At 62.4% G+C, this 12,884-nt stretch overlaps 1 protein-coding gene across 1 annotated transcript; it reads right to left on the bottom strand.

Annotated features, from left to right (window-relative positions):
• Positions 1-1,319: 1,319 nt before the first annotated feature.
• On the bottom strand, positions 1,320-11,465 carry TMC6 (transmembrane channel-like 6). Its single transcript, XM_008579513.1, has 18 exons — positions 11,410-11,465; positions 11,178-11,320; positions 10,917-11,012; positions 10,421-10,579; positions 8,883-8,988; positions 8,630-8,726; positions 8,184-8,435; positions 7,622-7,812; positions 6,534-6,678; positions 5,195-5,350; positions 4,669-4,820; positions 4,411-4,590; positions 3,623-3,718; positions 3,223-3,298; positions 2,310-2,443; positions 1,924-2,100; positions 1,762-1,840; positions 1,320-1,621 (listed from the first exon to the last, which is right to left on the bottom strand). The coding sequence occupies exons 1-18, from the start codon at positions 11,463-11,465 to the stop codon at positions 1,343-1,345; spliced, it is 2,574 nt and encodes an 857-aa protein (XP_008577735.1). The 3' UTR covers positions 1,320-1,342.
• Positions 11,466-12,884: the final 1,419 nt, after the last annotated feature.

Genomic DNA, 12,884 nt, shown 5'->3' with positions numbered 1-12,884 from the left:
AGAAAAGAGCAATTTTGTCAGGAGCCAAGCAGATTCGTCCTGGGCACCTGGTAACCTGGCTCGGCGCGGGAGTACCCCTTAGAGTACCTACGAAGACAGACCCCAGGCTCCTCAAGCTACATCCCCCACGTCATTCCTCACTGTCGAGATGCTGGCGGTAACGGCAGGGCTGTGCACTTGAGCTTAGCTGCCCTGCCCAGGCCCAGGGAAAGTCGCTGGGGCACCAGCCAAGCTCAGACCTGCAGCCCCAAAGACTTGGAACTGGGGGCAGGAGCTCAGTGTGGTGGACACTGTGCAGCCAGGGTCCACCTGGAGAACAATCCTTCTGACCCCAGAGAAATGGAGGGCAGAGCTGGGATCCTCCGCAGTGCTACTCCTGGCCCCAGCTGGTTCTCATAGGCTCTGGAGTGGCACAAAGTAGGGCATGAGCTATTTAGCCAAAAACCCAATTCCAATAGCTATGTCCAGACAACCACCTCAGCCCAGATGCATGTGAGCTCTGCTTCCCGTGTGAGAGTCAAGGAGTTGGTCAATGTATATTGCACTGTTTGCAACCCAAGAAAAAGTGGGAGCCGTCCCTAACAGTGCCTTCCGCTTGGGACTGGGGCCCAGAGCCCTGGCCGCTGGCACCAACAGCCAGCAGCAGAGTCACGTGCCTGCAGGGGCCATGCCTCCTGCACCTACGCTGTCCCACCTGGGCAGACTCCCAGTCCCATACCTCCAACAAGCCTGGAGCTAGCATGACAGAGAAACCCCAGCCTGGCCCTGGTGTGGAGCATGCATGGGACACAGGGACCCAGCCAGCCCCAAAGTGGCCAAGCATTAAGCACATGAGTGCAAAACTGCACAAGCAAAGAACAAAACGGCACCAGGGAGGGTGATGTCAGGCCCGGGGGGGCCAGATCAGAGCCCACCGCATTTCATGGAGAACAGCGGCTCGTCTTTACCTCGTCCTTCGAAGAGCCGCTGTCCCTGGGCGGCTCTGTGTGAGCAGCCTGCCGTCGCTGCAGGACACCCGGCGCAAGGCAAGGACCTGCTCTACAACGGTGCGCCCCGTGAGGAGGCTAGAGGGGGTGGCTCTCGGGGAAGAGGCCAGCCCGAGTCCCCCAGACAGGAAAGTACCTTGTGTCCAACTTGATGGGACACCTGGTGAAGGAGTAGGTGCCCTCGGGCCCTCGGGCAGGCCGGCCCCAGCAGAGGGGGAGAGCCCTGGCGGGGCTGTGCCCTGGGCTTCTAGTCCCACTTCTTCTGCTCACTCTTTCGTGACAAACCATAAGTGCTTAATAACAACTGTTACTTCTCCTCAATAAAAATGTTTCCGATCCTGCCTTATTCCACCTGCTTATAAAATGAGAGCACTGAGCAGGGTCCGTGTTCCAACATGGGTCCCCCCCGCCGGTGGAAGTCCGAAAGCCACTTCCAGTATCGCAAAAATCCTCAGAGACTGTCTGTACCCACAGGGGGCCGCACGCCCTAAAACACGCCACGTGTCCTGCCTGGGGCTAGAATCGCCTCCACGCGGAGACCCGGTCCCAGCAGGCAGGGCTCTGCAGATCGCAAGCCCGGCTGTGGCATGTCTGTGCCACCACCTAATCCAAATTCCACGCATTATCCGCGTAACCTGTGTGGCAAACAAAACCTGTCAGCAGCGAGGTCCACAGGGGAAGGCATCTTGGGGACACACAAGTGGCTGACCAGACAAAGCCATGGCCCGAGGGTGCAGAGCAGGGGAGCCGGCGGCGGAAGGGAGGGCGGACTCACGTTGCTGATCTGCTCCTTGAGGAGGCAGATGACCTTCCGCTGACCCTTCACCACCTGGATGTTGAGGTAGATGACAGCCCTGCAGGAAACAGGTGCGGTCCAGAGCAGGGCCCCAGGCCAGGCTAGCTGCCTTGGGGACACGCCCTCCCACCCTCTACTCACAGCAGCAGGGCTGACACCAGGAAGATGAAGACTGTGTCCTCCACCAGGTGCTGGTACAACCAGGACAGCCAGGAGACACTGGACCCCGCCGTCTCCAGCTGGCGCACCCACAGCCTGCCTGCCTCATACATGGAGTCCAGCGTCCGGAAGGGGCCGCAGGTGCTCGAGGGCTTCACCCTGAGGAAAAAGGTCGCCGGGAACCTTCAGCCCAGGCAATGGCCCCTCCACCCAGCCTCCCGCCCCCAACCTCGGGACAAAGGAAACCTCCCCATCACCCCGAATCCTGGGCGCCCTGCAGGCACCGGCACCCCACATCGTGGATGGCACAAAGAACAGCCCCTCCGTCCATTCCTGCCCACCAAGGCCACAGGCCAGGTGCCACTCACTGCCAGACGACGTAGCTCAGGAAGACAGCGGCGCCCAGGAAGGACGGAAAGCAGAGCAGCGTGAGGAAGAGCGTGCTCATGTGCGACGCCAGCCAGGGCCTGCGGGGCGCCTGGCAGTTGGCCAGCAGGCTGGTCTGGGGACAAATGCTGAGCTCGGCCCCGCCCCCGCCACCTCCCACGCCCCCTCCCCCAGGCCTGGCGGGCTCTGCTTCCAGTCGGGGCCCTGAGCCGAGACCCCAGGGCTGGGGCAGCCGTCGGCAGAACGAGGCAGACACTTGGACTCTGAGCAGAATTGGGCCTGGACAGAGCCAGCTCGCCAACCTCCCGCTTACAGAAGGGAGATCGAGGCACACAGGGTAGCTCGTCCAAGGCCACGCATATGGGGAAGGGCTGATACTAACAGCCACTTCCACAGACAGAGGCCACCATTGTGCCAGGCTCTACCTCCGACATCCTCTGGAGAGGCTCCCCACCAGCCCCCCGAACAGATGACAAAATAGGAGACAGAAGGAGAGGAGCTTCCCCAGAGGCAGGACGTGAACCAAGCTTCATAGCCACGGAGCACACCCAGCTGAGGACAGGGGAGCAGGGTCACTTTCTAGGGGCCACAAGGGCCACAGCTCAGTGTCTTCCTGCAGTCTGGCCCTAAGCTCCGGCCCAGCGCACACAGACACCTGGTGGTGACCTCTGAACCCAGCGGGATGCTAAAAGCCTACCAAAGACAGTGATGCTGGGGGGGAGAGGGTGTCAGGGGACGGACCCCAGAGGGCAGCCCTGGGCTGCCTGCCCCATAGCACTGGGATGAGGGGAGGGTTCCAAAGTCCCAGGGTCTGGCCAGCTGGGTTGTGCCCAGTGGCTGCCAGGCGGCTACCACCAGCCCCTTAGCCCATGCTGGGCACAGCGGCAGCCCTACCTTCTTGACGTAAAACAGGAGCAGCAGCTTGATAATCTGTATGGCAGGGAGGAGGGGCGAGAAGAGGACCCCCAGCCTGAGGAGGTGAGAGGACAGGGCTGCAGTCCAGGGCTGGGGTCATGACCCCTGCATGGCTCCCCGGGCCTAGGATGGCCACCCGGGCCTGGCTCAGGCTGGAACAAGCCGCCCCAGTGTCCTCCTCTCTGCCCTCAAGACCGGCTGGGTCTGGACCCCAGGGAGTGCAAGCACATGTGGCTGCAGACTGGGCATCCCCCGGAGGTGAGGGGTCAGGGCCCAACCACTCCAGAGTCCCAAGGCTGGGCCTTGCTGTGACCCCGGGAGGAGGCGGGTGCAGGGTACCCAGGGGAAGGGCAGTGGGAAGCAAGTGGGGGACCCTCACCAGATCAGAGTCTGCCCATAAATCAGGTCCAGAACATTCCGGGCTATGTCAAACTCAGGCTTCCGCCTCCTCTTGAGCTTCTTCTCAGAGATGAACCTGGGGCAGAGGAAGGAGCCCCTGGGGGTCAGACGGGAGGGCCTCACCTGGCCAGGGGACTGACCCTAGGCCCCACCCCCGGAAGGCACTTGGGGCCAGGTGACCGCCCTCATGCCAAGCCGACACCCCAGCCCTCCTTGAGTGGGCATCCAACAAATGTCACAGAGAGAGCCACCACGCTGGGGTCCCCACCCTCGGGGCTTCCTCTAAGTACAGATACATCCAGATCTAAACATGCAGAATCGGCGTCAAACGTGTTCCTGCCTCTTAAAAAAAATCTTACTTTTTTAATCATCTTTAAATTCTCATATTCTCAAAGAAAACACAAAGAGAAATGCTAGCGCCCGCACTGAACCACCTGTAACCTACTGAAACCGTCCCTCCCTCTTCTGCCTCTTTCCTCCCACCCCGTTTTCTGTAGGAGACTGAGATCGTAATGTACACATCATTTTGAAACCCGTTTTCCGTTCCAATCTAAAAATGCATCAGTTACGTCTTGTAAGCGTTTTTCTCTAACGACCTTTTACAGAGCTGTCATGGGGGGAGATGTGTGGCCCGAATTGCAAGGTCTGGTCCTGCTCTGCTGAGGCCTGAGGACGTCCCAGGCCACCATCCCTGGTGCGCAGGTGAGGACATGCTGAGCCCCGTCCCACCCAGGGAGGACGAGTGTGAGTGATGTGGGGGTCCCTCACCTCCACACAAGCTCCCCAAAAAGCGTGTCCAGAAGTGCGAAGATGAAGTCCATCACCACGAAACGGTACAGCTCCTGGCCCACAAAGTCCTCCCAGCACTGGTCCCTGAGGGCAGCCACCCTGCGGCCCAGCCAGTGGTAGCAGAGAACGCCCAGGATGGCCATCTTGAGCACCAGGTTCCTGTGGAGGGTGGGGCGCAGGACTGAGGGAGGGGTGCCAGGGGACAGAGGCCACAGCCCCCCCTGTCCGGCCACACACCTGAAGATGGCCATGTACACCTCCAGCACTGGGGAGCCGTGCCGCTCCAGGGCTGCCAGGCCACGGTACAGGTATGGGGCCGCCAGGTGGAGGAGGCAGACCACCAGGGGCAGGGCCAGCAGCGCAGCCTCCTGGCCAGCAGCCACCGGGCTCTGCAAGGGTGATGGTGGAGGGGCAGAGGTCACACGGGTGCCCTGCTCTGAGGGGCCCTGTGGGGGAGGGGTGCAGGGAGGGCCCCAGGGAAAGGAGGAGGGGGCAGAACTGGCGGGCAGCACCTCCCTCCCCGGGGACGCAGCCCCAGGACGCATGTGCGCACCACACAGGAAGTGGGAAGGGGACGCTGGTGGTGGAAAAAGGAAACCAGAAAGAAGACAAGAAAAACAGGGGAGGGCATGGGACAGAATGAGCCCCAGGAGGGACGCAGGAGGCCGCCTCCAGCAAGGGTTTGTGGGACCCTGGATGTCTACGACTGGGGACACATTCTAGTGAAGGGCCAGGCTCTTGCTTCTCTGTCCCCTCCGCACACCTCAAGCATGACCTCCGAGAAGACATGGACGGCCGCAGCACAGCCCAGCGTGGTCCCCAAACACAGCAGCCACACGAGCACCAGCACAGCCACTTGCCGCAGCCGCCCGCACATGCTGCGGGGTTCCTGCTGCAGCTGCCACGCAGCCAGCAGCTCCTGCGGGAGGCAGCATGTCCCCATCACCTGCTGAACAGCACAGACAGGTGCAGGTGTGCAGACACACGTGTGATACACACGTGACATACACAAGACACACACAACACACAGGCTGTCCCGCCCTCACCTCCCTTCACCTGAACTGGCCTGTGCCCACCCCAAAGCCACCACCGGCTCCTCCCAACTGCTTAGGCCCCCCCGCTCCCAGGCACAGAGAGCACAGGACCCTGCCTCAATGGACCCGTGCCCGGCTGGTCCCTCCTGAGGCCCCCCCCAACCTCTCCCCTGCAGGAGAGGCTGGGAGGCCCAGCCCTGCCTGCGGGGCAGGTGGCCTTTCTCAGCTGTGCTTTACCTGTTCCCTTGGATGTGGGTGGCCCGCAGCCAACCAGGAGCCTCAGAGGGCACCTGTCCCCCACAGGAGTTCCCGAGGGCAGAAGCGGGGCCCACGGGCCAGGCCACAGCTGTGAACTCCCACAGCTCACAGCCCCGGGAAGGCAGAGACCTCCCATGACGCCCAGCTCTCCTGCTTCCTAGCCCCAGGACCTCGAGCAGGAGACCACCTCTGTGCCTCAGTTTCCTCACTTGTAGCATGGAGAAGTAACAATCCTTACCCGCTGGGCTCCTGTGGCCATTAAATGAGCTCCTGTGAGCGGGGAGCATGAACTAGGGAAGGGCCCTGGAGAGCTGGCCTCACTCCTGCTGGGGCTTCAGCACCTGCCTCTCCGGCCGCCCTTGGACACATGCCCGCCAAAACCTGCTGCCAGGGCCGGCCCGGGGCTCACTTGGGAGAGCGTGGTGCTGACAACACCAAGTCAGGAGCTAAGATCCCCTTACCGGTCATCTTTTTAAAAAAAACAAAACCTGCTGCCTGCAGAGTTCTGCTATGCTGGCTCCTATGCTCGTTGGGCAGTGGTTGCTAACACCTGCTAGCAGACAACAGAGGCAGCCCCAAACTGAGGACATGTACGGGAGAAAAAATGAGGACATGCCCATCACTGCTGGCAGGAGAAGGCCACCCTCCCCAGCGCCCGATCCAGCTTGAGGACAGATGGCCGTCCCCTCGGGCCACAGTTTTGGCATTTGGTCCAAGGTGGACCTAGACTGCATGTTCAGGAAGGTGGCAGGTGGCTTGGGGTTCTAGGGCCACGGCCAGGGGCAGGTGGCTCCAGTCTCCCCGGCTCACCTTCAGCCGCGTACGGATGTTGTCATGCTGGAGGCGGGAGGCCCATTTCTGAGTCACCTTGTAGTCCCAGGAGCAGAAGGCAGTGATGGCGTGGACACCAGAGGTGCTGCCCACCCGGTAGCTCTCCCCGAAAGAGTGGGACATGCTGCAGAGAAGCAGACACAGGTGGAGGTTGAACAAGGGTGAGGGGCACAGAGGACAGATGGGACACCCACCACCTGCTCAGAGGAGCCCTCCCAGCGCTGCACCGGCCCCCGCAATCCTCCTGCCCCACCTCTGGCCCAGCGACCCCGGCCTCCAGGTGTGGACCACTGTCCACTCTAGACCAGCCCTCTACAAGAGAGTGCCCATCAGCCACAAGTGCCTAGAAGAGGGGTCGGGGCTTCATGCGCCACTGACTGGCGGTGGCCTCCCACCGAGACACGGTACAGAAGATGCCAGACTCACCTGGCCTGTCTCTGCTTCCTTCCTGCCCACTCTAGGGCAAGTGCCACCTCTCCTGGGAAGCCAGCCTGACCCTTCCCCAATGCTCCCCTAACACCTAGGCAAACACCTCTAGGGCTCCTGGATTTTTCCAGCTCATTCACTGATCTGTCTTCTCCCAGAGACAGACATCGTGTCACTGACTCTCCTGCCCCGAGCTGAGCACAGAGAATGTTTGTGGCATGGAGGGACGGATGCATGGATAGATGGACGTATGTACAGATGAATAGAGGGATGGGCCAGACATCGTGTCACTGACTCTCCTGCCCCGAGCTGAGCACAGAGAATGTTTGTGGCATGGAAGGACGGATGCATGGATAGATGGACGTATGTACAGATGAATAGAGGGATGGGCGGGAGAGAGGATGGAAGGAAAGAAGGATCAATGAATGGATGAATGGGTGGACGGATGAGACAATGGTGGGTAGTGGATGAATGGCTGGAAGGAAGGGTCGATGGATGGATGGGTGGGTGGGGGTGGATGGGTGGTAGGTGGGTGAGTGGAGGGATGGATGCACGGATAGGTGGGTGGGGGTGGAAGGAAGGGTCAGTGGCCTATGGAAGGACAGTGCTCAGGGCCAGAGGCATTCAGTAGAGGCCTTTACCTGTACACCAGGGTGATGCAGGTGATGAAGGCAGCTGCCCCCACAGTGAACAGGTAGGCCAGGGGCATGTTGTAGGGCAGGCTGCCCGCCCTGGGGGTACACTGGCTGCCATTGGGCTGTGGGGCGCACGGCTGGTTCAGCGTGGCATTACTGTAGTAGCCGTAGTACATGACAGTGTGGGCAAAGCCACCCTGCAAGGAGGAGGCCCGGCCGAGTCAGGCACCCTCCCCAATGCCCACCCCTGGCCCACCCTCGGGGCTCAGAGAGGCAGAGAGAGGAAGCCCTGGGGGCAGGCAAGAGGGGCAGGGCAGGGGACAGCCAGGATGTGGGCAACGAGACAAACACAGAGATGGGCACGGGGTGACGGCCATCCCAGGCCCCACTGAGACCAGACACGACAGGTATCAGGAGCACCTGAGTCTGCAGCCCCGTGGGGTCACAGCACGGGGCAGGGGGGCCTGGGGGAAGCCGTGACAAGAGAGGCGACAGTGCCAAGGCAGGAGCAGAAGATGGGTATCCCTGTCCCGCCAGATGTCCCCGCCCCGCCGTGCGTTCCCCTCACCCCGCCCGTGAGGAGCTCCAGCCCCATGAAGGCGGTGGGGACTGGGCCCTGCGGGAAGGCAGCCTGCGGGCCCACGATGAAGGCCAGGAGCAGCAGCAGCAGAAGGGCGTTGAAGACCAGCAGCGTCTTGAGGAAGAGGAAGTAGGAGAGCACGCTGGAGCCGAACTGGCCTCCGATCTGCTTCAGCGCGAAGCGCCACGGCGCCAGGGCGTGCAGGCCCGAGAGCAGCACGAGCCCCAGGCTGTGCGAGGCCTGTGGGGACAGTGGCAGGAAGGCCCTGAGCAAGGCCAGCCCTACGCCAAGGCCCGGACACCCGGCAGAGGGGAGGGCCGGGACCACAGGACGGGGTGCGTGTGGCCCCAGAGTGAGGCTGGGGGCTGCAGGAGAGGGTGGCTGCCCCAGCCCCGCCAGCCACCCTGGACCCGCCACAGACAGGTGGCTCCTACCAGGACACAGGCGTATCCGAGCCGGCTGCAACAGGAACACACCCCACCACGGTGCTGCTGTCCCCTCCGCATCCCCCTCAGGGTCTGGCTCTTGTCCCTGAGGACGGAGGCAGCCATCGGTGCCTGGACCAAGGAGGAGTCTGACTCCCTCCTCGGCACCGCTCGCCTGCAGGCTGAGGACCCTTCTCCCCGACCACCCAGCCCAGCCGAGGAAGCAGGTCTCGGGGCCACAGTGTGGCCAGTGGGTACTAACCGTAGGCAGCGCTTCTCCGCCAGGTTCACGGGCATCCCCCGGAGCATGTGGTCTCGCTGGGCCACTGACAGGCCCTGAAGCTCCTTCACCAGGAGGTTCAGCTTCTCTGCGGGGAGGAAGCAAAAATGTCGATTCCCAAAGCTCCCTCCCTCCCACCTGTGGCCGGGGCCCTGTGCTGGCCTGTCTGCTCCCTGGGGTGCCATCCTGACACAAGGATGTCCACCCTGCTGCCCAGAGTCTGGCTCCTCTCTGCCCATACAGTCGGAGCTAGACCCAGGCCAGCAAGCAGGACCACTCTGGCCCTGCCTCCTGGCATCCCCAGTGTCCCCACTGGCCACCCTCACTTGCCCACCTCCACCTTTCCATCAAGCCCCCCACTACTTCCTCCATGGCCCCGCCCAACCCCACCACTGCCCAGCTATGCTTGGCCCTCGTGGGCTGAGTGGAAGACGGCAGGGCCACCCGGAGTGCTCACCACCCTCCATGCTGGGCACCCATCCACACCCGTCTCTCTGGAGGCCTGAGCAGGGCACCAGGGAGCTCAACGTCCAGCATTCCGGGACCCAGAGGAGTCCTCTCTCCTGGCAAGGCCTGTGCGTGACCAGGCAGTGGGGGTGGTCAGCGCCGCCCCTTATGGCCGGCGTCACACACTTTGGGCCTTGAGGGGTGGGCTACCACCTCCTTTGATTGTCACACCAGCCTGGAGGTGGATGCTACTCTAAGCCCAACTTTACAGATAAGAAATGACACTGGGAGAGCTGAAATCTGATCTGGTCACAGAGTAAACCATGACATGGGAACGTCTGCCCAGACCCCAGAGCCAGGAACCAGGCAGGAGGGACGGGCCAGGGACTGTCCCTGAGCTTCTCAGCGTCTGAACGCCAGGGATCACCTGGCTGAAGAGCAGCCTGCGAGACTGGTCCCTGCTCCTCCTCCTCCAGCTCTCCGCTGTTCCCCAGCCCCTCCACACTGGCCTCTGAGCCACTCTGACAAGCCAGGCATGCTCCCACCTCAGGGCCTTTGCAAGTGCCCCCTCTGCTTAGTGCCACTTCCTCCAGGAAGCCTCCCTGGATCCCTCTAGGCTAGGCAGGTTCCCAGAATGCTCTCCTGCAGTGCATCTTTCCTCGGCTGCCCTTTCTTGAGCTTTAATCAACAGCTCATCCATTTATCTGGTTCTTGTTTGTTCCACCGGGCAGACAGGAAGCTGCATGAGAGCTGGACTGGTTGTTTACCCCATCACACCCCCACAGCCTGGCCCAGTGTCTGCAACGCTGCAGGAGTTCGACAGGTGCTTGTGGAGTGCGCACGGCAGACATTACTGAGCACCTGCCTGTGGGGGGCAAGCCCTTTACAGCCTGAAAGACCCCCACTGCCCTGCCCCATGGGTCCCTCCAGAGGGCCCTCCCAGCCGGGGGAGCCTCCAGGCAGCTGGAGGATGGGTTTCCTGACTCTGCCACACCCTAGCCATGCCCAGGCCAGCCTGACCTCCTCCCCACCTCCCCAGACGGTGCACTGAGGCTCCGGCCCCACACACTCACCCTCTTCCTCGCCAGCTGCAGGGTCCAGCTCCAGGTCGTACAGGCGGAGGCTGGGCCTGGCTGAGCGCGACATTTCCCCGAGCAGCGGCCGGCTGCTCCGGCGCCGCAGCCGCACGGTGCGGTTGTAGTACTGGGAGATGACGGCACCCCGGCTGCGGCCTACGAAAGCAGCTGGGCAGGGCGGGGCCGGGCAGGGCCTCCCACCCTCCAGATGGTTCTTGGCACCGTGCCTCCCATCCCTAACCCCTTCCCAGGGCCCAGGAAAATCCCTTTTTCAGAGGTCATGGATACCACTGGGTTCCCAAGAGCCTATTTTTACCCCTGTGACGACTCTGTCATTTTTAGAACCCAGCGAAGGCCGGATGGGGCTGTGCTGGGCCTCTGGGGAGCAGATGGGTGGGCCAGGAGCTGAGGTGCACAGATGCCCAGACAAAATCCTGACCCAGCCCAGGGGCCGGGGTCAATGCAGGAGCCGAGGGCAGAAGGTCCCACTCACCAATGGTACGACTGGGCATGCTGGCCAGGATGCGTAGCGTGGCTGTGCTGTGGGCCGGGGCAACCTCAGGCCCCAGGAGAGCCTGGTGGCTATCATCTATGAAGCAATAAATACTTGGCTGCAGGTCCTGGAGATGCCATTGGCCAGTGATCTCTCCCACCCCACCTCACCCCAGGCCTGCAGACAGCTAGGAGGGACAACAGGAGAGGTTGGGAAGCACAGCCTCTGTCCACACCATCCGGCATCCAGGCCTGGGCTCACCTGGGGCCCCCCAAGCTCCAGGCGCTGGCTCCCTCTGCTGCAGCTCCAGCCCCTCCTCGGCTGCCCACTGGCTCTGCTCCTGGATGAGCTGGCAGAAGGAGTGGTGCACCTCGCTCTCATCATCCTGGGGGCTGGACTCACAGCTGCTGCAGTGGGAATTGGGAGCGGGAATCAGGCTCCAGCCCTCTCCCCCAGGTGATACGTCCCACCCTGCCAGCCCCAGAGCACTTACCCCTGGTCCCCTGGGGTCTCAGGGACATCGAGAACGAAGGCCAGTGGCTGAGCCATGTGTGCAGCCCACGCCCAGTCAGTCTGCAGACCTAGAGCAGCTCAGAGCTCAGACGCCACCTCCCGAGCCTCCCACAGCCCATCTGGGGAGACAGGAAGAGTTGGACCAAAGTTGGCCCTCAATGCCTGGCGTACAACCAAACTGCCCACTCCCTTGAGGACTGTGGGAGGGGCCGCTCACAGCCCAGGCCTCCTGAGCCCACATCTACAGCCAAGCATGTGGTCGGGTGAATGGCCCCAAATAAGCCTCAAGCCAGAAGGGACTGGGTGGGGAGGAGCCCCTTCCACTGCCCAAGGAGGAGGGAGAGAGGAAGAATGTGGAGTCTGCAGTTCCCCGTTTCCTAAATGTCACCAGTCCCTGGGGAAGGGGTGGGGTGCCTGCGGATACAGCCCCTTCAGGCCTCCATTCCCAGGGTTCTGACCCAGAGATACCTCCGTCTTGGACAGAAAGGTCAGGGCAGCTCAGAGGCCTCCCGTGTTCCCGCCCAGTAACCCCAGAGTACTTCCTCTACCAGGAAATCCTGCCTGCACCCCAGGAGGAAGCAGCAGACAGGTCGGGCACTGCACTCACCCCAGGATCGTGCCCCGCGCGCGCGCGCGCGCGCGCGCGCACACACACACACACACACACACACACACACACACACACACACCAACCACTCCACGACACTCCTGCTGGGGGTTGCAAGGTCCTCACGTTCTCAGGAGACTTACTCCCCCACATTCTACCACCCAGGGCGGCTGGCTGCAGGGAGGGGGCCCCGCCTTAAACAGGCCCCCTTTGTCCTGGCTCCGCAGTCAGCTGGCACAATTGGAACCAGAGCGGCCTTGTCTGAGGCTCTGGCCTGTGTTCTATTCACCCTATGGGAGAGGGGTGGGGTTAACAAGCTCCCAACCACAGAGCTGACGACGTCGGGACTCTGCCCCAGCATGACTGTGACCCAGCCCTGTCCCCCACCCTCCCTACCCTCAGCCTCAGGAAACTCAGGACTCAAGGAATCTGGATCAGTTCAAGGGCGCTTCCTTGGGCGGGAGAGGCCTGGGCACCCAGCCAGAGTGGGTCCCTGCCGAGCTGCAGGGCCCTTGTCTAGAGAGTGCCCTGGCTTAGTGTCCAGGGTGCCCAGTCTCTGAGCCCAGGCCCCACAATCCAAGACCTCCCCCTCCCTCCGGCAGGAGCACGATGTGGAGAAACCAGCAGAGAGCTGGGTCAGAGGTGCCTCCCCCGGACTCAGGCTCAAAGGGAAAAGGGGAAAAGTAGCCAGCGGTGGCGCTGAGGACATGCCCCCATCCAGTCCCTTCCTCCACAGACAGACCCTCCCAAGCTCAGGTCCACAGCCCTCCCGGACACATCGCTTCTCAACCGCGGTGTGGGAGGTGCTCGGAGGCCGGGGCCCGGGATCCCGGCAGCGCGGCGGGCAG

This window comes from Galeopterus variegatus, unplaced genomic scaffold, assembly GCF_000696425.1.
Source record: "Galeopterus variegatus unplaced genomic scaffold, G_variegatus-3.0.2 Scaffold1902, whole genome shotgun sequence".
Taxonomy (NCBI): Eukaryota; Metazoa; Chordata; class Mammalia; order Dermoptera; family Cynocephalidae; genus Galeopterus; species Galeopterus variegatus.
The sequence above is the reverse complement of the archived record's forward strand: the minus strand, read 5'-3'. Positions and strand labels throughout refer to the sequence as shown.